General features: G+C 36.1%; 1 protein-coding gene across 3 annotated transcripts in view; it reads left to right on the top strand.

The window, feature by feature from the left end:
• LOC121407244 (splicing factor 3B subunit 3-like) overlaps nt 1-26,524 on the top strand; it is a 34,077-nt gene continuing 7,553 nt past the window's right edge. The window contains exons 1-18 of one of the 3 annotated variants that reach the window (XM_041598213.1): nt 1-109; nt 5,719-5,986; nt 7,273-7,349; nt 7,960-8,226; nt 9,246-9,387; nt 10,378-10,490; nt 11,396-11,458; nt 11,711-11,889; nt 12,370-12,535; nt 15,457-15,552; nt 16,655-16,727; nt 17,383-17,534; nt 18,245-18,400; nt 21,724-21,879; nt 22,787-22,930; nt 23,298-23,420; nt 24,556-24,710; nt 25,776-25,950. In XM_041598213.1, coding sequence (XP_041454147.1) covers nt 5,761-5,986; nt 7,273-7,349; nt 7,960-8,226; nt 9,246-9,387; nt 10,378-10,490; nt 11,396-11,458; nt 11,711-11,889; nt 12,370-12,535; nt 15,457-15,552; nt 16,655-16,727; nt 17,383-17,534; nt 18,245-18,400; nt 21,724-21,879; nt 22,787-22,930; nt 23,298-23,420; nt 24,556-24,710; nt 25,776-25,950 — 2,463 coding nt within the window. In that variant the 5' untranslated portion in view covers nt 1-109; nt 5,719-5,760. Of the gene's footprint in view, nt 110-313; nt 422-5,718; nt 5,987-7,272; nt 7,350-7,959; nt 8,227-9,245; nt 9,388-10,377; nt 10,491-11,395; nt 11,459-11,710; nt 11,890-12,369; nt 12,536-15,456; nt 15,553-16,654; nt 16,728-17,382; nt 17,535-18,244; nt 18,401-21,723; nt 21,880-22,786; nt 22,931-23,297; nt 23,421-24,555; nt 24,711-25,775; nt 25,951-26,524 lie in introns of those variants that run through there. The other 2 variants (XM_041598214.1, XM_041598215.1) reach the window with 2 other exon arrangements.

The raw sequence follows: 26,524 nt of genomic DNA on the forward strand, positions 1-26,524 counted from the left end.
AGCCCTCTACGTTCGTCAGCGGGAAATCAACATGGCTCCTTACAGGTGTTAAAGTCGAATCAAGAACGATTTGTATGATCAATCCTTGCTAATCTTGTCGATTATAGAGGTAGATATAAACAATCTTCTGAAAATAATTAGATACAATGTCGATGAATATGAAAAATAAATTTTTGTTTCAATATTGTGAATGATAAAGTGTTTCGAACGATGTTTTGAAAGGCGAATGTAGCGCTAACGTCTATGTTTTGTATTGATGGCGTGCATATGTAGGCTTTTCATTTTGGAGCTACCCCGCCGAGCGGTGGTGGAGACTGGAGTTCGGGTACGGTGCGCTGCTTGGACAATGATACTTAACGGTACATTACCATATAGATCTGGTCTATACTGACCTGTACTAGACTGATCTTGAGGTTGAGTTGTAAGTAACGCAAAATAATACTAGGCCTAGCTAGGCCTACTTTATATAGTTGATGATGGCTGGCAGCCGTCTGCTTCAACGACAACGATCTTGTTTCCTATTGTTCTTCGCCTACGGCAACGTTACACTTGTTACAGGACGCACGAGTCTGGAGTGTAAGTTGTAACGTTGGTGAAGAACAATGAATTATGGCAGCATAATAAAGCCGTAAACATGGCCCATCGGGCAAGTCTCTACAGAGTCTACTCTAGCCCACTCATGGTTTCAAATCGTCTCGTGTGTGAAGGATTCATATGCACCTGGTGCACGCGAATCTTTCACACCCTTTTTACTAAAATAACTATGACTTTACATCGTAGCTAAGCATTATATTTATTCTATGACACTTACCGAACCATATGGATCGTTTGTTGAATTCTGTTTGGTGTTGTGTTTAATAAAATAAGAGCATTTTTCGTGATCTTCACGTAGATGCCTCTTGATCAGCGTTGATATCAACTTTTGCCTAAAGAGGGCGCGCGATATTATTTCAAAGTCGGTAGGCACTTAAGAACCAAGTTTGAAAGGATACTCGTAAAATTATGTCACTCTCGCCGATGAATATTCATTAGATCGTGGTCGTGCGTGTTCAATACACACTGAGTGCATGCATGCAGAGAGTTTTTATTGAACACGCACTACCACGATCTAATGATTATTCATCGCGAGAGTGACGTAATTTTACGAGTGTCCTTTCAAACTTGGTTCTTAAGTGCCTACCGTACCTTTGTTTACGGTGTTGCAAGCTAGCTGCATTCTAGGCGATCAGCATTATTTTCTTGCTCGTTCAATCCACTTTCATCATCATCTTGTCAAAAGATGGCGTACTTTACCAATAAGTATATACATGAGATGCAACCTGTTGATTTTTGGTACAATTTCCTATTATGCGCTGACGACTTGAATTGAGAATGTTCGATACGAAAAATTGCTTTTCGATTGTTGTTTGCGTACTTTCCACCGCAGTATTAAGGACGGATCGAACGGAGTATCCTGGTTGAGACTTGGAGGTAAGCGATAAAAACACTTTTATAAATAATTTCCAATTCATTAAAAAAAAAAGTTAAATCATAAAAACAAATTTCCATTAGTGGAGAAATACTCAAATGTTTGGCGTTTTTCATTCCCTCACATTCGTGTGATGAATGAAAACGTCAAAGTCCACTATGAAACCACATGCGTTGTGCGAGGTTAGTATTACTAACCTCGCATGTTGTGTGAGTGACTCTAGCCTAGACTAGTAGTAGGCCTAGGGTGTCTGAAGCCACACTGAAAAGTGTCAGCATAAAACAGGCCGTTTTAGGGGAAAATATTGCACATTTTTTTCGGGAAGTTCAGGCTGCTAGAAAAATGTGATCTGAATTGATTATTATTTTTAACTTGTGTTTGGCATGTATGGAAAGAGAAAATTCAGGCCTTTATCAGAGGTTTCTTTTGACAGTAAGGACAATAGGATTATTTGAAATAAGGATTTAGAGATAGATTGCAAACCCTTTTTTGTGTGTGTGTTGAGATTGTTATTTCCCCATGCGTTTTCTATGTGAAAATGAAATTTCTGTTTTGCACAATTTTTTTCACTTTGTCGCAATTTTTCATTGTGATCTGGTTTCAAAATCTTTATAAAAATCATACCATCAGAAAGAGCATAAAAATTCCTATCGGACACTTTATGGACATGTTTTTGGCATTAAAATCAAATTTATAACAGCTCTCAGAAGCTGAAAATTTGGATTTGTGTGTGTCCCATTTCTTAACTACACAGTCTATGGCAGAGAAGCGCTGAAAATTGACCTAATTTCATTCTTCTTTTTTGCAGCCAATAATTGGAATTTTTTCAAAAATGTTACGTTTCTGTTAGTCTGAAGGTCATTTCTCTTCAAATTCACAAAGAAAATGTGATATTTTCTTGAAATAAGAAAAATAATTTTTTTCTCCAGACACCCTAAGACTAGTCTTCCGTCTTGTCAATGATATTTTTCTCATTTTTTTGATGAATTTTGGTTTGAAAATAAAATCGATGGCGCAGAAACGTCGGGAATGAAGTTTTATCCCATGATGTATGGTCAGTTCCCCCATGTCTGTGCGGCCTCCCAAGTCTGCGCACCCGTGTATCTGCGGGACTCTAGTATTAGTAAAAGAAGATAGGCAACAAGCACAAACTTTACACTAGTCAGTTTTACACATGTAATACATAGACAGGTATTCATAAAAAATCCGTCTCAAAATGGTGGAAAGATAATGATTTCAGGGCATTATTTCATGTGACAGCCTCAGAATGCAGCCTTTGTCATAAAAATCCCTGAATCGTGTGCAGAGTGATCGAGTGCGAAGACATGGGGTAGGCCTACCATTTTTTTTTATCAATCTGAAAATGACTGGCCGAGGTTTTTTCCAAGAAAGTCATATATTTCTTTCAAATTTTTTAATGAGATATTTGGCACACTAACTCATTATGATGTTAGGATTAACATCAACTGAAAGGTTTTGTGAAATAAGAAGAAATTCATATCTTAACTCAAATTGTTGTGTGAAGACTTGGGAACCACCACCATCATACATGATTTAGGGCTAGATCTTTTAGAAGGAAAGTAGAAATCTCGGGGGCGAAAGTTTCAGGTTTTGGCAGCCTACACGCACATAAATATATAGGAATACTTGGCTTCATTCAGAGTTACCTTACGTCAGTAAATGATTTTTGTCTCACCTGCGAAGCAAAGTGAGACTATAGGCGCCGCTTTTCCGACGGCGGCGGCGGGGTCAACATCAAATCTTAACCTGAGGTTAAGTTTTTGAAATGACGTTATAACTTAGAAAGTATACGGACCTAGTTAATAAAACTTGGCCATAAGGTTAATCAAGTATTACTGAACATCCTATTAGAGTTTCATGTCACATGACGAAGGTCAAAGGTCATTTAGGGTCAATGAACTTAGACCATGTTGGAGGAATCAACATCGAAATCTTAACCTGAGGTTAAGTTTTTGAAATGTCATCATAACTTAGAAAATATATTGACCTAGTTCATGAAACTTGGACATAAGGTTAATCAAGTATCACTGAACATCCTGCATGAGTTTCAAGTCACATGACCAAGGTCAAAAGTCATTTAGGGTCAATGAACTTTGGCCGAATTGGGGATATCTGTTGAATTCCCATCATAACTTTGAAAGTTTATGGATCTGATTCATGAAACTTGGACATAATAGTAATCAAGCATCACTGAAATTTTTTTGCAAGTTTCAGGTCTCATGATTAAGGTCAAAGGTCATTTAGGGTCAATGAACTTTGGCCGAATCGGGGGTATCTGTTGAATTACCATCATAACTTTGAAAGTTTATTGGTCTAGTTCATTAAACTTGGACATTAGAGTAATCAAGTATCACTGAACATCCTGTGCGCGTTTCAGGTCACATGACCAAGGTCAAAGGTCAATGAACTTTGGCCGAATTGGGTGTATCTGTTGAATTACCATCATAACTTTGAAAGTTTATGGATCTGATTCATGAAACTTGTACATAAGAGTAATCAGTTATCACTAAACATCCTGTTCGAGTTTCAGGTCACATGATCAAGGTCAAAGGTCATGTAAGGTCAATGAACTTTGGCCATGTTGGGTTTTTTTGTTGAATAACCATCATATCTCTGTAAGTTTATTGGTCTAGTTCATAAAAAGTGGACATAAGAGTAACCATGTATCACTGAACATCTTGTGCGAGTTAGAGTAGTATTCAAAGTCAACACTGCTGCTATATTGAACCGCGTGATGCAGGTGAGACGGCCAGCGGCATTCCACTTGTTACTCTCTAGAAGCCTCCTGGCTAGGTGAGTGGAGCCAACGGAGAGTTCAGTGGAACAACCAATGAAACACAGTTTGCAGCTTTTGGTCTGGGTTTATCGCTACTTAAAATTGCAATGCATTATGGGATCGAAAAGGGGGCAAGCTAGCTGAGCTCCTCACACTGCTGTCAAGTCTGCCCCCTTTTCAACCCCATCATGTCTTGCAGTTGATATTTGCCGATTCGCGAGAAACCCTGTGTGTAAGCCGAAAAGTCTAGACTCTACATGTAGCTCTAACTAACAAAGCTAGTTATAGTTTTCTGTCACTAGTGGGGGGATATGTTCTGCTGAGCCCGAGTCTGAGATGAGTCTGTGAGACTTCATCTGGCTCTGCCATGGTTCAGGCCTTAATCAGGGTGACCAGATTTCACAAAATGAAATAGAGTAATTGCGTCTGTGGCTTTGCGCAGTAGGGGTTTGTATGCTGCCATTCAGACTCAGCAATATTCTTCTGAAATCATCAACACAATTTAGACATGCACACTACACATTCACTAACTCACTCCCACACTACATCATCCAGAGTGTTGGGTAGTAATTTTGACACTCTGATGGTATGTTGTTTTTTTTTTTTAATCAGATCACATCACATTGTATAGTTGTGACAAAGTGAAACAAATTGTGCCACACAGAAATTAAATTTTCCCCTAGTAAACCCATGGGGAAATGGCAATCTCAACACACAAAAATAAGGGTTTGCAATGTATCTCTTAATCCTCATTTCTAATGATCCTCTAAACTTGTCCTAAGCATCAAAAAGAGTTTTACTTTTTTCCCAAACTGTACATCTTAAATGAGTTGAAAATCAATTCAGATCACACTTTAAAAATTTGCCCCCAACATTGTGCCATTCTTTCCACAAAATCAGCCCGTTTTATGCCAACGCTTTTCAGTGTGGCTTTCAGACACCCAAAATTTGCGTCTGTGATGCAGTATGGCAGGATGGAATAATCCTAGAGCTAATTCTTCCTCTGTGATTGTAGATCTATTTCTTTGTGGTCAGTAGGAGCGCATGGCCAATGTGGGAGACAATCTCCCATATTTTAGACTTGCTTTGCAAAAGTACATAAGAAACAACACCAACAAGAAAATAAACTTTCCACACAAAATTCAGTTCGTCTGAACCCAGTTCATAAAATTTATGAGAATCAAAGCTTGACCAGGAAGGGCCAGTTAACCTGGAGCAGCTAAAACTGATAATTATGGACGGGCAAAAATTCAATGTTTGACGTATTTCTGTTTTTTAAAGAGTGTTCTCATTTATGGAAATATCTTAGTAATTTGTTCGCATTTTTTGCAGTTAAAGTTGGCAGCTATGTAGCTGTCATGAATCTGTTTCCTGCTTTCAGTTAGAGTTGTATATAGTTATGAAGACTTGCTCAGAGAGTGAGTGACTTTTAATCAATCCATCTAATTCCCAGCAGATATACATCTCCTTTGTGGGCTGAGGACAGACCTGAACCATGTTTCTCTATGCACTAACTCTTCAGCGAGCCACAGGCATCGTCCAGTGCATACATGGAAACTTTGCTGGCACCAAGCAACAAGAGTTGGTGGTTGGACGGGGTAAACTCCTGGAGTTGATCAAGATAGATCCCAACACTGGCAAGCTCTACACTGTACTAAGTCATGAGATATTTGGGATCATCAGGACATTAATGCCTTTCAGGCTAACAGGAGGAAGTAAAGGTCAGTCTATCTGTGGTTCAATCAGCAATGTTTGCAAGGATGGCCTTACCACTGGTTGCTAATATATGCCATGTGAAGCACCTTTTTTTGTAAATATATCATCAATCTAAATTTCAGAAACTATTCTAGGCCATAAATGATATTTTAAGGCAACGCCACTTTTTGAAAGGGTACAATTTTATATTTCATCATATATTGAGAAAATTGTAAAAGGTACAAAATATCCAAGGCCTTGGATTAATTTAATCCTGGTTATTCAGTCACGTAAATTTCATTTATAAATGATTGAATATTCTATGAATTATTTTAGAATCAAATTAAATCTGTTAATATATTATCAACTGTGCTTCTTATGTAATCTCATGATAATTTTCTATGTGAGTTGTGGTTCTTGCAACAAATGTGGCAGGGAATAATTCTGCTTTACAAATTTGAATAGCATTTTTGGTTTACAAGAAAAGCTCTCAACCAAGTAATGTACAGTACTATGTAAAAATATGCTATACAAAAGACTTAATGCATAGCTCAGTCTTTCAAAAATGTGGAGCAAATCGCGATGTGATACCAGGAATATCATTCCCTGTGTAGTGTGTAACAGTACCAAATTTTCAGCCAAGGTCCATTGATAACTTTTGTTATCTTACATACAAATTATGTTATCGATGGCATGACAATGAGTAAGGTCAATCCCAAAACTAGATTTGTTAAAGTTTGATGTCATGAATGGTATCTGTTTAGGCCCACTTGTGTCACCAATGCAAGCGTTTAATGTTATCCTATAGTTCATTATTATATATTTAACTGTTAATGTTGAACCTTTTTTTTTTTTTTTTTTAGAAAATAACACAGTATGTGTAACGATTTTGGAGATGTTTAGTCAATATTTGTCCTCTGCAACTTTGGTTTTAATTGATTAAGAAGCACTGGTTGTCATTTCAAGAAGTTTGCCAGCCCAGACAATTTGTTATTCTTTGACAGTTATCGTAGTCAGGGTCAGAAGCTACTGATTTTCAGTACCAAGGATTTCACTTCCTTAGTCAGAGCTGAAAATTTAGTCAGTGCTGACAACTTTCATTTAGGCCTGTAAGTGTCTGTCTGTTACTATGCAAACTGTCAGAAAAGGATAACTATTCAGTGTTGTCAACTTTCATTTAAACGTGAATAGAATTCAATGGAATGCCGATTATCTCAAACTTCAGTAAGTTGGTATCCATACTGCTGATTGATGCACCTTTCAACCTTTCTCATTTTAACATTCTTCCATTTGTATGTTCTTATTTGACCAGATTTCATAGTTGTTGGATCAGACTCTGGACGTATCATCATCCTTGAATACAATGCTGCTAAAAACTGCCTTGAACGGGTATGGTATAGGTTACATAGTGTGGGATACTTTCAGATGGTGGGATCAAAGGGATATGTATGAAATTGAAATTATCAATAATGTGATATTTATCCAATGAGTTGAATCCAGGCCCACATAAGGTGGGTTTAACTGGTGTGAAATTATTTGATATCACCTTTGTCACATTCACAGATGCTTGCTGTGAATGTGACAAAAGTGATATCAAATAATTTCACACCAGTTGAATTATTTGATACCACTTTTGTCATATTCAGAGATGCTTGCTGAATTTTATTTTGATAAAAAGTAGATACATGTAGGTATGGTATCTAATATAGTTCAAGAAAGACTGATTTCATCAACTTTATTTGCTGACTTATTTATTTTGCTCATTTGATATAAATTCAATGGCTCAAAAGTTTGCATACACTGACACCGATCATATTTGGTAATGCTACTTGTAGTTTTTATGTACCATGTACATGAAAAGTGAAGGAAGTAATATTCCATTATTTTTGTTCAGAGGCTCATTTTGACCACATGATGGCTATTATTTGAGATTAAGAAATAACCCTTACTAGTTAACAGCCACTTTGTAATGCTTTCAATTGTCATCTTTCCTTTCAAGGTCCATCAAGAGACATTTGGTAAAAGTGGGTGTCGGCGTATTGTACCCGGTCAGTTCCTGGCTGTAGACCCTAAGGGGCGTGCCGTCATGGTGGGTGCGTTGGAGAAACAGAAGCTTGTATACATCCTGAACAGAGATGCACAGGCTAGGCTGACCATCTCATCCCCTTTGGAAGCCCACAAATCAAATACCTTCTCATTCCACATTGTAGGGGTTGATGTTGGCTTTGAGAACCCCATGTTTGCGTGCTTGGAGATTGACTATGAAGTGAGTAGTACCTGGGACGTGTTTCACAAAGAAGTTTTTTCAGACCTAGAGTCATACTTAAATGTCCGGTTGCTTGCCATATGAAAGGCATCACTGCATTGGTCAAACCATGCAGATAAGATGCATGCTACTGTGTATTAATAAGATTGCGTGTTGCATATCACGTGGGCGTCGGCATTAAGCATGACTGAAATTATGTTACTTGTACAATTTATTGTTTCTTTCATGCTCCAGGCCGCTTGAATAGCATTTGGCAATTTCAAATTTGATATAAAAACGGGTGTTCTTCTTACAGCAGTAATTACACCAGTCAAGATACTGAATCTAAAGTGCTGCTGAGATTTATGTGACTTAGGTGTGGGGATATCAATTTTATGATTGGTGTCGTATGATTGATTTTTTTTGTGATCCTGTATTTAATGCTGGAGCTAATTTTGGAAGCCCATTTCGTGATCGCTCACGCTGACACCAATATACTAGAAATGACATATTTCCATTCTTGTTCATGTTCCTCACCTTCAGTAAAAAGTAAGATGAAAAAATATGTTTTCAAATCCTGTTTATGAAATTTATGAATACACCTTGTACAGTCAGTGGATAAGTCTTAAGGCTTCAAACCTCAAGGTTCTGGATTTTAAACTTAACGATATCAGAATAATCAGCTAATTGCAGTTGCTAATTGTCTTGTTTTCCCTACAGTGCAGAAATGATGTGCTTATGCTTCCGTGTTTCACCTGATAATTGAATTGATTACAAACCTAGCATACTGATCTGCACTCTTTGTTAGATAAAAAAAAGTGTCTTTTTTTAGAGAATTTTCGACTGCATGATGATTCAGCTGTAAACCAATTTGGCATATGACATTATAATTTGTATTTCCTTTCTTTTTTTTCCATCCCCCTCTGTTATTTGTTTTTATATACACTGGCTGTACATAATTGTAATTTCTTTAAATGATTTTTGGCTGCACTAATATCTGGTGATAATGTGAATAAATATATATTTATATTTTGTAACAGGATGCTGATAGTGATCCTACAGGGGAAGCGGCCCTGGCAACCCAACAACTACTTACCTATTATGAACTGGACCTGGGGCTAAACCATGTGGTTAGAAAATACAGTGAACCATTAGAGGAATATGGAAACTTACTTATTGCAGGTAAATGTGTGATATAAAGAGGAGGGGGTGGACTTTAAGAGACTCATGTGCAGTAGGTATAAAATAACACTGTAGCTGTAAAACAATCTTGGATTGAATAAATATGACACGATAAAGTAGGAAACATAGTCTATGTCATAAACACTGGTTCATGTTGAATTAAGGAGTATAGAGTGCAGAAATGATGTGCTTATGCTTCCGTGTTTCACCTGATCATTGAATTGATTATAAACTTAGCATACTGATCTGTACGTCTCATTAGTTACCTTGCCTTGTGTCTATCTCCATTTGAAGAGTATATCTATTGGTGAAGTAATTGCCATGTTAATTTCATTATTCATAATGTTATTTGTATAGGGTTATTTAGTTTTTGGATTCACACCTCACATTTTATTGAAATATTTGCCATTTTTTTGCAACTTGACCCTTGTTTTGGGGATCAAAGGCCTATCCCTCCCCCATACAAAGAAAATCAGGTTTTACTTTTATTAGAATTAAACTAAATGTTGACAACAGTTTCCTGTCTGATCATATTTTTTAAAGCTTTTTGATTGACTGTCCATCCATCCCACTGTTGTTCTTGTGATAACTAAAGAATCCGATTGAGGGATCAATTTCCAATCGGGCATATATGTGAGTGAAGATGGTCTAATTTGATTCAGGGATTGCAAATTCAAGGTTAAAAAAAATAACATTCACCAAAGTATCATGTGATAACCAAAGAACAGTTAAAGGTTTAATCCAATCAACTTTGTTCATGTATGCATATGGGAGGGATAATTATCTGATTAGGTGTTGGGGTCACAAGTTGAAAGGTCGCAGAGGTCATCTGAAAAGTTGATATTTCTTGTTGTGAAATATATTTCTAATCTGGCAATTGCAGAGACACAGATATCAACTGCATGCAATGAAGAATCCTTGGAGATCGTAAGGTAAGTTTCCCAAAGTTCAAATAAGATTTATTATGGTCTGTCAACTTTTTGTTTACAGTACCCGGAGGGAGTGATGGTCCTAGTGGTGTATTGATCTGTTCTGAGAACTACATCACTTACAAGAACTTGGGAGATCAACCAGATATCAGGATGCCAATACCACGCAGACGGGTAAGGAAGAAAGAAAGATGAACAAGCATTTGAAACTATTGTGATACATGCTATCTTTTTTGAATTTTTTTTTTGGGGGGGGGGCATAGGGAAGTTTTCGTAACGATGATAAAAAGGGAAAAGTGAATATCATTGGCTCAATGATAAGGAAATATGCATTTTCCTTGTAATAAATACTTACAGCTGCTTTAATCTTATTTTTTTTATGCCTCTGTCAACATTGATTACCAAAAGCTTATTTTGAGTATCTTTTTCACCAATAATTTGAAAATTGTACAATTATTTAACTTTAAACTTTGTCCTTGGTCAAAGGTCTTGTACCCACGACCTTTGACGTTGTATTCATGAAAAGGCCTCACAATGCCATCGCAATGAAGTGTATCAGCAAGGGATACAAGACAGTGCATTTTTTTTGCAATTTAATAGTGATGATCCTTATAATTTGTGAAAGGAATTATGTTCTCAATATTCCTTGTTTGTTTGGGGGAATATCATAATTGTCAATCTTTTCATTAAGATTCAAATAGATAACTTTCTAGTTTACAAAAACCCAATAATTTCTTGCCTCAATTCATGCTTAGAAACTTGCTTCAATTTTCATATATCCGGGCCATACTTTTGTACACTCTGGCTTACAATATTTAGTCTCCCTTTGCCTTGGTGACTGTGGCTGCGTTCAGAGGCAATCATTACTGTAGACAGAGGCATACATTTTGGAACTTGTTCTTAGTTCATTATGTGTATGCAGAAATGATGTGCTTATGCTTCCGTGTTTCACCTGATCATTGAATTGATTATACAACCTAGCATACTGATCTGTACCTTAAACTAATGTTTGTATTACTTAGTCCCTGTTGTTCATTCCTAATAGTTTTCACCTTTGTTTCCATTTACTCTTGATGTAGAATGACTTGGACGATCCTGAAAGGGGTATGATATTTGTTTGCAGTGCGACCCACAAAACAAAGGTAAGAACTGTTAATGTTAAGAACCAGGCCAATACTGCATTTACTACAGTAGGGCTAATTACATATTCATGTGGCCATACATTGGGCCATGTTGAACTGATTCCTACTATCTTTGGGTTGTAGGTGTTTTTCATCATGCTCATCATTTGGGGGGGGGGAGCACTGGGACTGTTTAGTTTTATAGGTCAGTTTTATGTGACATATACAATATATTCTAGATTTTGGTGAATGGTTGTTTTCTCTTTCCTACAGTCCATGTTCTTCTTCCTGGCCCAAACTGAGCAAGGTGACATCTTCAAGATCACGTTAGAGACAGATGACGACATGGTGACAGAGATACGCATGAAGTACTTTGACACTGTTCCAGTTGCAACTTCCATGAACGTCCTGAAGACAGGCTTCCTCTTCATTGCATCAGAATATGGCAATCAGTGAGTATGATATTAGTAAAGTGGCTTGAATTGTCATTGCATTGATCAACCCTAGAATAATGTAGACCATGCTTTAAGTGCCTGTTGTGAAATCATTCTGAAACTTTCATGAAACAAATGATGCTTTTCACTGAATTTGCTTTGAGCCAATCAGACGCAATGATTTTGGTATTCAAAATAATATACACTGAGTATCACTGACTGTTTCATGAAATTATTATATTTACTTCAGGGTACAGTTAGTTACAAACGTAGACCACAGGCCTGCTATTTTTGGCAGAAAATGTATAATTTTGTTATCATTTCACCAGTGTGAAATTATTTTCAACACTCAAATTTTACCAAACCAGTATTAAGCTTATGCGTATTTGTTTTGTATTTTATCAAAATGTATGTAAATTCAATTTGTTAATCCAGCGCTTTCCAGCCTCTTTGCTACATGGGATTTAAATTAAAGTTTCTTCTCCTTTTCTTGTTTAGCTACCTGTATCAGATTGCCCATCTTGGAGATGACGATGATGAGCCTGAATTCAGCAGTGCTACACCCCTTGAGGAAGGGGATACCTTCTTCTTTGCACCTCGTACCCTCAGAAACCTTGAAGAGGTGGACCAGTTGGAGAGCCTTTCTCCTATTCTCGCTTGTCAGGTGCGTTAAATAGATCATGGTGGTGTTTCACTTGTAATGTTATGCACAACTTGAAGATGTTCTTAGGTCTTGCACAATTAAAGACAATCCCCCCCCCGGACCAATCGCTGAAAAAAATTGTTTTTGAACAAAACTGTATCAAAAAAAGTATCAAGCCAAAGCCCCTGATAACATGCTTTTAGTTGTAATCAAAGTTGCATTTGCAACTGTTTCTGAAAATGGCCTCTGGGCAGGTGTATCTCAAAGTCTAGCAATCCATCTCAAAGTTGATTTGTATGATTGATTGCTCATGATTATAAACAATCTGTTGTAGAAGCTGGTCTTACAATCCATCGTCGGCTTTGTGTAACAGAGCCACAGGGTGTATCTCATGATGCAATTTGTGAATTATCTGCGTTGATTATTGTCAGGGGCTACAGAAATCCTCATGGCTGTTAGGCTGAGAACAACTTTAGCAATGATAATCATGGATTAGATGATTCATAGCACATTCTGGAAACCTTTCTGATATGATTTAAAAAGCTGAATCACATATCATAGTGCTGGGCTTTGTTTTTGTGATTACAGTTTTGGCAACTATAACATAACTCATAAAATTTTGGGGCACCAAGGCCAAAATATACTGTATGCCTATGCCCCTATAGGTAGTTTCAAAAGAACCGTTATTGAATTATTTGTATCAATCATTGGTGGGATTAAAAAAGGTGGGTAACATTGATTTCATAGTAAAAGTGCAGCTGAAAGGGGGCTCATTTTTGTCTCACCTGCGAAGCAAAGTGAGACTATAGGCGCCGCTTTTCCGACGGCGGCGGCGGCGGCGGCGGCGGCGTCAACATCAAATCTTAACCTGAGGTTAAGTTTTTGAAATGACGTCATAACTTAGAAAGTATATGGACCTAGTTAATAAAACTTGGCCATAAGGTTAATCAAGTATTACTGAACATCCTATTAGAGTTTCATGTCACATGACCAAGGTCAAAGGTCATTTATGGTCAATGAACTTAGACCATGTTGGAGGAATCAACATCGAAATCTTAACCTGAGGTTAAGTTTTTGAAATGTCATCATAACTTAGAAAATATATGGACCTAGTTCATGAAACTTGGACATTAGGTTAATCAAGTATCACTGAACATCCTACATGAGTTTCACGTCACATGACCAAGGTCAAAGGTCATTTAGGGTCAATGAACTTTGGCCGAATTGGGGATATCTGTTGAATTCCCATCATAACTTTGAAAGTTTATGGATCTGATTCATGAAACTTGGACACAATAGTAATCAAGCATCACTGAAAATTTTGTACAAGTTTCAGGTCTCATGATTAAGGTCAAAGGTCATTTAGGGTCAATGAACTTTGGCCGAATTGGGGGTATCTGTTGAATTACCATCATAACTTTGAAAGTTTATTGGTCTAGTTCATTAAACTTGGACATTAGAGTAATCAAGTATCACTGAACATCCTGTGCGCGTTTCAGGTCACATGACCAAGGTCAAAGGTCAATGAACTTTGGCCGAACTGGGTGTATCTGTTGAATTACCATCATAACTTTGAAAGTTTATGGATCTGATTCATGAAACTTGTACATAAGAGTAATCAAGTATTACTGAACATCCTGTGCGAGTTTCAGGTCACATGATCAAGGTCACAGGTCATGTAAGGTCAATGAACTTTGGCCATGTTGGGGTTTTTTGTTGAATAACCATCATATCTCTAAGTTTATTGGTCTAGTTCATAAAAAGTGGACATAAGAGTAACCATGTATCGCTGAACATCTTGTGCGAGTTAGAGTAGTATTCAAAGTCAGCACTGCTGCTATATTGAACCGCGTGATGCAGGTGAGACGGCCAGAGGCATTCCACTTGTTAATTAATATAAATTTGTTTTAATGAATTGGATTCGACCATAGCTGAAAGCATTCATTTTTCACCATAAGTGTGCATTTGATATTGAATTTTGTTAAGAATGCATGCTAAATCAGGCATACGTAACCACAATCCCTACATAAACCATGGGTTAAGGTTAACCCACTTTTTGTCTCGCCCACCAGAGGTGAAGGCGAGACTTAGGGATCCAAATGTCGTCCGTCCGTCACAAATCTAATGACACATAACTCCACAACCGTAAGTCGCTTTTCAACCAAACTTGGATGGTAGATGGACTTTGGGGACCTGCATCTTATGCTGCAGTCGGAGGTCACATGGTAAGGTCAAAGGTCATTTTCAGGTCAACGTTAAAGTTTACATGCAAGACTCTCTTATGACACCTAACTCCACAACCGTAAGTCACTTTTCAACCAAACTTGGATGGTAGATGGACTTGGGGGACCTGCAGTCGGAGGTCACATGGCACGGTCAAAGGTCATTTTCAGGTCAATGTTAAAGTTTACATGCAAGACTCTCTTATGACACCTAACTCTGCAACCGTAAGTCACTTTTCAACCAAACTTGGATGGTAGATGGACTTGGGGGACCTGCATATTATGCTGCAGTCGGAGGTCACATGGTAAGGTCAAAGGTCATTTTCAGGTCAACGTTAAAGTTTACATGCAAGACTCTCTTATGACACCTAACTCTGCAACCGTAAGTCACTTTTTTAACCAAACTTGGATGGTATATGGACCTGAGGGACCTGCATGTAATGCTGTAGATCGGAGGTCACATGGTATGGTCAAAGGTCATTTTCAGGTCAACATTAAAGTTTACGTGCAAGGATCTTATGACAAGTGTTATTCCATCCCAGTAATTTCACAATGAAGTTTCGATACAATTCTGTTGCATGCCCTCGCAAATCACGATATTTCTTCTTATATTCATAAGTGGGCGAGGCACAAAATTGCTTTTGCCTTGTTTAATTTGAGTCATAATAAAGAAATAAGTTTGATTTTCATATTTTCGATTGATATATTTGTATCCTGTAGATTGCAGACTTAGCCAGTGAAGACACTCCTCAGCTCTATGTAGCGTGTGGTAGAGGACCAAGGTCATCCATGAGAGTTCTAAGGCATGGATTAGAGGTTAGTGAAGTTCCTGTGCTGAAAGAACATCCCATACTGTATGATTATTGTTAACACATCTTGTTGTGATAGATTTTTAGTGCTTCATATAGTTTGATAGTAATAATAATGTTTTATTGAAATGATATGAAACTGGGAACATAATTTATTTGTTTATGATAGGTATAAAATGTTTTCAGGTGGGCAAGTCACTTTGAGGAGTTGTAAATTTCTAAGTGGTATGAATAAATTGTTTATCATTTACCATCTATTCCTCTGTGCACAACTCATTGGTGAAGAAGAAATGGAAGTATAGCTTGAGGGACATTTGCATGGATTCACTATGATATCTTGAGTTACGTAATTTGATATTCCTTTTTCTCATTGCAATTTTGAAAACAGTATGGGAAGAACAGGACAAAGTGATAAAGACTATATTCTCCATTGTATGTAGTCTTTAAAGGGGAATGAAACCTTTGGAACAAATAGGCTTGTGTAGAAACAGAAAAATCAAAGAATAAGAATAAAGAAAGTTTGAAAAAATCGGACAAATAATGAGAAAGTTATGAGCATTTGAATATTGCAATCACTAATGCTATGGAGATCCTCCCATTGGCAATGCAACAAGGATGTGTGATGTCACTGATGAACAACTTTCCCTTTGGTGGACTATAAAATACCCTCAAAATGTATCTTTTTGCTTTTTCTTACGATGATATAAACTCTTTATCCATTATGTATTCTTAAAAAATATGTATTACATGCCCTCATGTAGAAAGAACACATGATCTATGGATAGATGTGATAAAAGAGGCAATTCAAGTGAAATATATACTAAAGTAATGGGGAGAGTTGTTCATCAGTGACATCACACATCTTTGTCACATTGCCAATTTGCTATCTCCATAGCAATAGTGATCGCAATATTCAAATGCTCATAACTTTCTCATTATTTGTCCGATTTTTCTCAAACTTTTGTTGATCTGTTTCTTTGATTTTTCTGTTTTCACACAAGCTATCTTGTTCCAATGGTTTCATTCTCCTTTAACTTTGAGAAAAGTTGCATACCTTTACAGGTTCAAAAACGGGGAAAACGTTTGTCTTGCTATTTTATCATCTCTAGGTATCTGAAATGGCTGTATCAGAGCTTCCTGGTAACCCCAATGCTGTATGGACTGTCAAGAAGAAATCAGATGGTAAGTCTGTTATGAAACCCTAGGTAACCATCTCATGAAACAAATAGTGAGTTTTTCACTGACTTGTTACAAGCCACTGTAAATCCTTGTATCTGATTGGCTGAGGGCAAATTAGTAGGTGAAAATCACTGACAAAACACTTATCATGGAATACTCCCCAGGATCTTGGTAACACAAATATTTGGGATCAATAGCAAGTGCAATACACATCCCATTTGGTTGATTGATAGACACATGTTTGTGGTACGGAGTCCTTGGCCTCGCATGCAAAAGTTAAACCTCAATTGTAGGAGTGTATTTTATGATGGATCGCATTAATCATTTTGTGCAAGCAATTTCATTTTCCAACCATGCACACAGTCATTTTCCCAGATTTATGTTGCAATGCATGGTTTGGTTAGCAGTGTGTGAGTCTGGATTTATTTTGTTCTTGTTTGTTTAAAGTCAACTTCTTTCAAAGTATACTAATTGCTATTGGGCAAATGAAAGTAAGATCCCCATGTTTTCATCATATTTTAAATGTAGAAAACACCTGTATTTTTGTGTACAATAAAAATTCCTATTTCAGATGACTTTCCTACATGGTTATCAAATCATCTTTATCAGAATGTTTCTAGATGATCTGAGTATGTGTTATGCTTTTTTAACTGTTTAGATGAGTATGATGCTTACATCATTGTGTCTTTCGTCAATGCCACCCTGGTTCTCTCCATCGGTGAGACGGTAGAAGAAGTGACAGATTCTGGTTTCTTGGGTACCACACCGACCCTCTCATCATCACTTATAGGAGATGATGCACTCTTACAGGTAAAGATGAACAAAAGAGATGATTTCAAGTTTGTGTCTGTGTTAATATATAATGGACAATGACTGCATAATTACAACATGATCTGTTTACTTCAAGCATGAAAATTGTACCATGAAATGCAATAATTTTTTTGCCAAACATATTGGTTTCTTTTTGTGTTTTTTAAAGTATCTATTATTATTTAAGTGTACACGCTTTTGTCTCCTTTTTGAAGAGATAAATGAGATTGCTCTTCTTCGCTCAAAACCAAGGGAATATTTTTTATTCAAATATCAGTCTTTACTAGTATTTCTACTAGTAACTTAATCCTGAATGAAGTTCAGTAATAAGATTCACAAAATATGTTCCATGTCGACTGTTCTGTGTTAAGATAAGTCTTGACATCTTCAGTTACCATAGTGTGCCATTGAATAGGCAACTAGATAATCGGCACCTCATAAATGCAATAAGCTATTATTATTCAGGCAAACACTTTGATAATAAAAATTGAGATTATCATAATTATGGTCATGTTTGGTGTAACAAGTTATTTATAATTAGGGATTATATTGTGCATGATCTTTTCTTAGAACCAAATTAAAAAAATGGTTGTCTAAAAGGTCTTTTGGAGTACACAAGTAGTTTGATTGGTTGTGGGTTTAGTTATTTGTAAATCATTTCCTTTGATAACAACAAAAAATAGTTTTTATTCCTTTTTTCTCTCTTTTAGATCTACCCAGATGGTATTCGTCACATCCGTGCAGACAAGCGTGTTAATGAATGGAAGACCCCTGGTAAGAAGTCCATTGTTAAGTGTGCTGTTAACCAGAGACAAGTAGTCATTGCACTGACGGGTGGAGAACTCGTCTACTTTGAAATGGATCCAGTAAGTTGAATCAATAACAATAATAGTAATTGGTTTTATGTAGTGCTTAATACATTTGAACAGCATCTAAGTATTTCTCAGATATTTTCTCCAGTGGCCCATTTCATAAAGGCTAGTAACTTTGCCATTATTGTAACATCCATGAAAACCTTGATAGAGATTTTCCAATTTCTGTTATTATGGTAGTTACAATGTAGGCAAATTTTCAAGAAAGAGGCCCGTGGTGATTAAATTCTGGCTACTTTTTCTCTCCCAGGGAGCATTCCAGCTAGAGTTTTCATACTTCATATGTGTGCAGCAATGATGTTCAATTTATCTGCCAATCCACTGAATTCAGGGTGATGACATTAAATGAGTTTCTGAGCTGTACTTAACCTCTGGTAGGCCAGAGGAAAATTTAGGCCAATTTTTAAAGCAAAGATACATCTTTACCCTTTATGAAAGGCTATTTTTTCATTTTAACTGAATGATATACCAGGGCTCCACACTAACCCATTTTTTCTACTGGTCCAACCTATTCATGTCGGACCAGTAGATAGCCAGTTTTTGAAATTTTTACTGGTCCGAACCTAAAATTTACTGGTCCCAAAATAAAGAAAACATTAAGAAAAGGCGCAAGTTTATTTTTCTAGCCTTTCGTTACCCCCCCCCCCCACAAAAAAAATGAAGGAAAATGAAGGACAAAAAGAAAGCAAGACAGCAACGAAGAAAAACAGAAACGAAGAAAGAAAGAAAGAAAGAAAGGAAGGATGGAAGGAAGGAAGGAAAAGAAAGAAAGAATAAAAGAAAGGAAGGAAGAAAAAAAGGTAAAGAAAGGATAGATGTGAAGGAAGAAAAAAGACCTAAAGAAGGAAAGGAAGGAATAAAGAAGGAACAAATATAAGAAAGAAAGAAAGAAAGGAAAGAAAAAAAGAAATTAAGGAAGGAAATGAAGCAAGCAATAAAAAAGAAAGGGTAAAAGGAGAGATGGAAAGACGGACAAAAGAAAGAAAGGAAGGAAGGATTGAAAGAAGGAAGGAAGGAATTAAGGAAGAAATGAAGGAAAGGTAAAATGATAGATAGAAGGAAAGAAATAAATAAAGGAAGGAAGGGAAGGAAAGAAGCAATTATATAACAAAGAAAAGGTAAAAGAATAGATGAAAGGAAGAAAAAAAAGAAAGACCGAGAGACAAAGAAAGGAAGGAATGAAAGAATAAAGGAGAGAAAGGAAGCAAGCAGTCAAAAAAAAGAAAGGAAAGGTAAAATGATATAATTAATAAAGGGAAAAAGGAAAGAACAAGACAGATAGAAGAAAGGAAGGAACGAATGTAAGAAAGAAAGGGCTGAGAAAAGAAATAAAAAACAGAAAGGGTAAATAAATGATGGATGGAAGAAACAAAGAAAGAAAAAACAGAAAGGGTAAATAAATGATGGATGGAAGAAACAAAGAAAGAAAGGGGTAAAAAGAAGGAAGGAAAGAAAGGAAGAGAAGAGATGAATATAGGATGGATGGACTCAAAAACTAAAGAAAGAAAATATCAGAAAGAAAGAGAGAGAAAAAGGAAATAGAGAAAATATTTTATAAAAGGATAGAAAGAAAAAATGAATTAAAGAAAACAAGGGAAATTAAAAGAGAAAGACAGTAACAAAAAAATTGAGGGAAGAAACAAAGAAAGATTAAGAAGGAAAGAAAGATAGGAAGAAAGCTAAAATTATTATAAATAATTTATCAGTTTCTTTTCTCATTTAAAATAGCTAGGAAAGAAATTCGCAGATACCATTAGTGTATCAACACACACATAAATGCATATGTGGGGCTATTATGTATTCAGACGATATCACCCGAAACCCGATCTGTTTGAACCAAAACAGAAGTGAAAATTTCTCCTTTTACTGCTTACAAATGACAGAGTTGCTCCAATTTTTAGGAAATATGGACATTATAAGAGCCTTTCATGAGTATGAACCTTGGATTTTGACAGTTATGTGAGAGATTTCTGCCAGAGTTTAGCCAGGCTTCGTTCGTGCGGCCAGTGGAGAATTTAGCATGTGGTTTGTGTGGCAGACTACATGTACACTGTATGCATGCTGTATAGTACTCTAGTACCACTTACGTGCGATTCATTCTGTGTGTATTCTGTGTGTGAAATGCAGAATTTAAGGGGGGGAAATGGTTTGCTGTGAATTTGACCATTTCTGGAAAAGTTATTGGCCCAACAATGATTTTTATTACTGGTCATGTCGGACCCTTAAATCTTGCTATTTTTGGAAAAATTACTGGCCCGACAATGATATTTTTTACTGGTCATGTCGGACCAGTAAATCTTCAAATTTCTGAAAATCTACTGGCCCGACAGCGATTTTTACCGGTCTGGGACCGTCGGACCGCCGCTAGTGTCGAGCCCGGGATATACATTTTATGATTAATGGATGCTTCCTTGTTGCTATAGATCAGTACTGACCACACATAAAATTTGTTTGCACCAACAATGTGCTAGCAGATGCCCTGTTACAACCGGTTATGTGGGAGCTAGGCCTAATGTTACAATAATGCATTACTTGCACATTGAAATAAATGTTCTGACTTCACAATCCGAAAGATATGACTGGGCTTACTGTTAAATATGAAAATGTTGCATGTTTGGCTTACAACGTTTCTCTGCGGCCAGCACAGATTGTTTGCTGTTGATTAAATGTAAATTCCAGTATCAAAATGATCTAGAACGGAATCAAATAATAAATATGAGATGTTTGGTTGTAGAAATGACAATAGAATGCCAAATTATCTTTGTAGAAGGTACATAATTAGTCATAAATGAGCAGAATAAAATGGCATTCCTGCCGGGTAATTGGTCTTTCCAAGCAATAATACATTGTCCTATGTGTGCCTATCTGTGTTTGCAAACTTTATTGTGCTGACTTCCACATTCTCATATAGTTTTAGTTTGAGTAAACTTTAATGCACAGTCTATTTTTACAATGACTTGCGAACAGTTAGCATTGATTTATAGACTCTCATATTATTGCTTACTATGACTACTTCAGTTTAGCTGTTAAAATTTGAACCAATTAGTCCTGTATATATGTGAATTAAGGGGGAAAAACATAAATCATGGAGGAATGTTTAATGAAATGAATAGTCGGTGATTTTCTCTATTAGTTACAAGCTCCTGAAACCCTTGCATCTCGTTGGCTTAAAGTCAAATTATCAGTGAAAATCAGTGACTTATTCCTTTCATGAAATACTCCCCATGATTCACCATCTCTGGCATCATTCAAAGATTCACGAAATCCAATTCATAAAGTGTAAAATGAATTTGTTTTTGTATCATCTGAACATTTAGACAGGTCAGCTGAATGAATACACTGAGAGGAAGGAGATGAATGTTGATGTGAAATGCATGAGCCTTGCCACTGTGCCCTCGGGTGAACAACGAGCAAGGTTCTTAGCTGTAGGTCTTGATGACAACACCGTACGCATCATCTCTCTAGACCAATCAGTAAGTCTTAATCTTTCAGTTTGGATTGGATATTTCATACTTTATATTTATCATTGTGCATGATTGTAGCCTTTATAATGCTGTAGTAAAAAGCTTTCATAATGTAATTTATGTTGTATCATCTAATATCTCAATTTTACCAAAGTGTAGTGACTGTTTAATCTTCTTCATCCTTATTATTCTTGAAAAAGGGCCCCTTGACTTGAGCACTTATTTTCCAGGTTTATTGATTGCATATCACAACGTTATAAACACAGATTTTGTCCTGATATTTTCAACCCGTTCCATTCTTGATTAATGAGTTTATTTTTTAAAAAATACTGTTACTCTTAATTTGATTGGCTGCCTGATCAATATAAATATATGTGTAAAATCCCAAAATATATCCACTGAAAATTAAGTTTTTATTTCATAGCATCCACACTATAAATAGTTTTATGACAGATGCAATTGTACAATGTAGTAATAAACTGGTATTTGAGCAATACCTAAGGGAAAGATAGCCAACTTAGGATAGGCTTCAAGTTTCTTAAAGGATTTTTAGTTTTAATTGATTGATATTCCAAATTGTGAATGTTTCTGATATACAGTGGAAGGGATCACCATGAGCAGCATGATATGTAAAACCAACAAACGTGACTCCAACCCAATTAATTGTATGTCACTGAAAAAAACGTAATATATGTGGTCAGTATGGAGTCTGGTTTGCTAATATGACTGGTATAAAGCATATCTTCTATATTAAAGCACTGGTGTAGAAAAACAATACATATTTTCATATGTATTGTTCTATTGTTATAAGCTACTTGAAATCCTTGCATCCAATTGGCTGAGAGTAAATAAGTCGGTGAAAATCACTGACAAAATTGTACATGAAACACTTGGCTAATCCTTATGTATTTGACAGGACTGTCTTCAACCTCTGAGTATGCAAGCTCTACCAGCCCCTGCAGAAGCTCTATGTATCATTGAGATGGGAGGTACTGAAGCCAGGGAAGATACTGGTGAGAGGGGTAGCTCAGGGGGTCTCTTCCTCAATATTGGTCTTCAGGTAAGAAGCTTCAAATCCAGCATTGTCATAAAAAAAAAAATTAGAATTTGTCTAATAATATTTGAACCATTTTGAAATAATTTTTAATCATTTATGAGCAAATGTGATTAAAAATTTCAAAACTTTCTGTCTTCTTTGTGTCTATAAATTGTTTGAAATGATTTTAAAAAAATGTTTTTGATATTTATTTTAAACAAAATCATTTTGCTGTGCCAACTGTGATGGAAATGTAATTTTCATTCAAATGCTGTTCTTTTCATTGATTTTATTTTATTGATAGAATTTTGAATGATGTGGACCCAATGTCCCCTTTCTGAATATCTCAGTAACTATAAGTTATGTATATTATGTTTGTATTTGTATTCAGAATGGTGTATTACTAAGGATGGTATTAGACTCGGTGACTGGAGATCTTTCAGATACGAGAACAAGATACCTCGGTTCAAGACCCGTTAAACTCTTCAGGATTAACATGCAAGGATCAGAAGCTGTAAGTACATAACTTCAACATTATTTTAGTCTGCTTCGTTATTTTGCTTGAATGAAAGCACAGGAATGGTGAATATGACTTCTGTATTGTAATAGCAGGTCTAATGAAGTGTAAAGTTGTTGGTAATGTTAGTCTGTTAGTCCATTGAGAAAAAACCCTAACCACATATAATATCAGATTATGCTATCAAAAGTTCCTTGCCCTGTCCTATAAATTTGTATTGAACTCACCATGATCATCACTTCTCAAGTTTAATCCACAGCAATGATGTTATTTGTATATATCTGTCAATCCACTGAAAACTGTTTGTTGACAAAATTACTCTGAGCTGTGGCTAACATTGGATTACAATGTTAATGAATAGTTTCTACTTGCCAGTGTTATTGCTTATAATGTATTGTGACAAAATTTTGCCTCTTTGCCTCTGCAACATTTATTTTGATGCCTCCTATCCCATTGAATTTGTACACTAAAGTTGATGAGCTTTATCACATATGTGGTCCTGATATTGTCTTCAGTAATCTTTAAAAAAATATTGAGCTCAGAAACAACGCGAAAAATGACAAACTCCTACAAAGCACAAACCAAAACATCTTATTTATTAGTAACTATAAGAAACTAATTTAGGGTTCGTGAGGATAAATTTCACAGTGGTCATATGGTAAAATCTCTTGTGATAAAGAACATTTTTTTGAAGTACCAATTTCAAACTTACTTCATTCATATTAGAGTGAGGATGATCTGATTACATTTGGGGTCACAAGTTCAAAGGTCAGAACTCATCGAGGTCATCATTTGAAAATTTTGGAGGATAAATGTGTAGTATATTTTTGGTCTGGCAATAATGGAAACATGCATTTTGACTACATGTAGCTGAAAATCCATCTAGCGTCGAGGATGTAAAATGTTATTGTCATTACTAATTTTACCGAAATTGTGCAAGAATGTGAAGCAACCGCAACCAGCCAAAATAGGATTGAGACAAGAATTTTTTTATTGTTAGAATGACCTGACAGTCATTTTCATGTAATACATTAAAAAACAGAGAGAAGTCTGAAAAACGAGCGCCTTGATAATTAATCCTTTGTAAGTGCTGAGTTGTATAAATGATGAATATATTTTTTTCCTCATCCAGGTTCTTGCTATGTCTAGTAGATCTTGGTTGAGTTACTGGTATCAGTCTCGGTTTCATCTCACACCACTGTCATATGAAACCTTGGAGTTTGCTTCTGGATTCGCCTCAGAGCAGTGTCCTGAAGGAATTGTTGCCATCTCCACAAACACGCTTAGGTATGTGTAACATAGAGACCTGGGTTATCCGTTTTCTTAAATGCCAATTTTATGTTCTTCTGTGTTATAAGCATTGAACTCTGTGTTATTCGGTGATATTTAGTGAATACAAGTAGTCAAAATCTTAGAAAAGGTTTTCATGCAGATATGGAGATTGGCAAACATGCTAGGTAATGAAAGTACACGGTAATGATACCTATGTTTTTTATTTTTACTGTTTTTTTTTTTTTTGTAATTGAAATATTTTTGCCAGAAATTTTTTGTTTTCTGTGTAATTCTGTAAATTCTATGCTCTTCCTGGTATCATGGAAAACTCTTGTGTAGCAAATACAGGGACAACTTTTTGAGATTTCTATGAACTAAGATTTATACCATCACTTATTTATGGTAGGGCTGGGATTTGAGCTAGATATTTTCCAACAGGTGCCTTCTCCCATTCAACATGTACTCATATTTGCTTGTTTGGTCAATGAAATAGTTATTACCATGTCTTTGAAGAATACTATAAATAAAAAACTGTGATCATCACTTTACCCATTTTATCCACAGCAATGATGTTATATACATATCTGTCAATCCACTGATAACTGTTTGATGACAATATTACTCTGAGCTGTGTCTGGCATTAGATGGGAGTTGTTCATTCTGTTATTAGCTCTCTTTTATATATGCAACAAAAAAGTTAAAATGCCATAACTTCGTATAATCTTGGCCTTGATAATATTGATGGTGAATTGAATAATGACCAGCATAGGATATACATCAGGGCAACAGGAAATTCAGCCTTTTTTAAAGCCAAAGTCACCTCTTTATTTTTCAAAGTGGAATGGTTTGAGGTAACCATCTTTTCTAAAATTGCCTCAAAGTCTGCCTCAAACAATACTCAATATAAGTAAGTTTATAAGATCAATTTCCTAATTACAAAATGTTTTTACAGTATAATTTCTTGTTGCACAATAAATAGCCCCTAAAACTTGGCAACCCCTCATTGTGGCATAAAATAGTTATTTCTTACTCAAATAAATGACAGCTTGACCTAATTCACCATTCATTTTTCCACCCTAGGATCTTGGCCTTGGAGAAGCTAGGAGCTGTGTTTAACCAGGTATCAACGCAACTGAAATTCACGCCTAGAAAGTTTGCCACTCACCTTGAGAATAACAACATTGTTGTGATAGAATCAGATCATAATACATACACAGATGCTACCAAAGCACAGAGGAAACAACAGATGGCTGAGGTAAGTCTTCATCTGTACATGTGTATTGTGTTTAAAGTTAGTGGCCCATATTCTAAAGTCAGATTATACTTAGCCCATGGTCTAAATCTTAAGTATGGGATGTTGAAAATGTCAAAATTTTGTTGATATTGTATGTTTCTTATGTTTACTATGCTCTTTTATCATGCAAAAAACTGATTCAGCTATTGTTCCTTGAGTAAGAGGTGAGCCAAAATGTTACCATGAAAACATGCAGTGAAGACTGGGTGGAAAGTGGGCAATGTTTTGAATCACAGAAAAGAACTTGCATCTTCATGCCAACCTGTAAAACAAATACAGTAAATTTTGCTTCAGCTGCCACCTGTATAAAAGGGCCATATTGCTATATGACTGCAAGTGTTTGTTTGCCTTGAATAGTATCTCCCATTGAAACATGTTTGCAGAAACCTCTTCATGAAACCGACCTGCTCAAAAAGACCTGCATTTCTTGTCTACCTTGGGTAGTCTTTACGTATCAGTTTCACTCTAGTGTTATCTGCAGATTACACGATTAAACACTACCTAGAATTCAACTGTCCTGCATGTAATGCTTGAG

Source organism: Lytechinus variegatus, chromosome 2 (genome assembly GCF_018143015.1).
Source record: "Lytechinus variegatus isolate NC3 chromosome 2, Lvar_3.0, whole genome shotgun sequence".
In the NCBI taxonomy this organism is placed as follows: Eukaryota; Metazoa; Echinodermata; class Echinoidea; order Temnopleuroida; family Toxopneustidae; genus Lytechinus; species Lytechinus variegatus.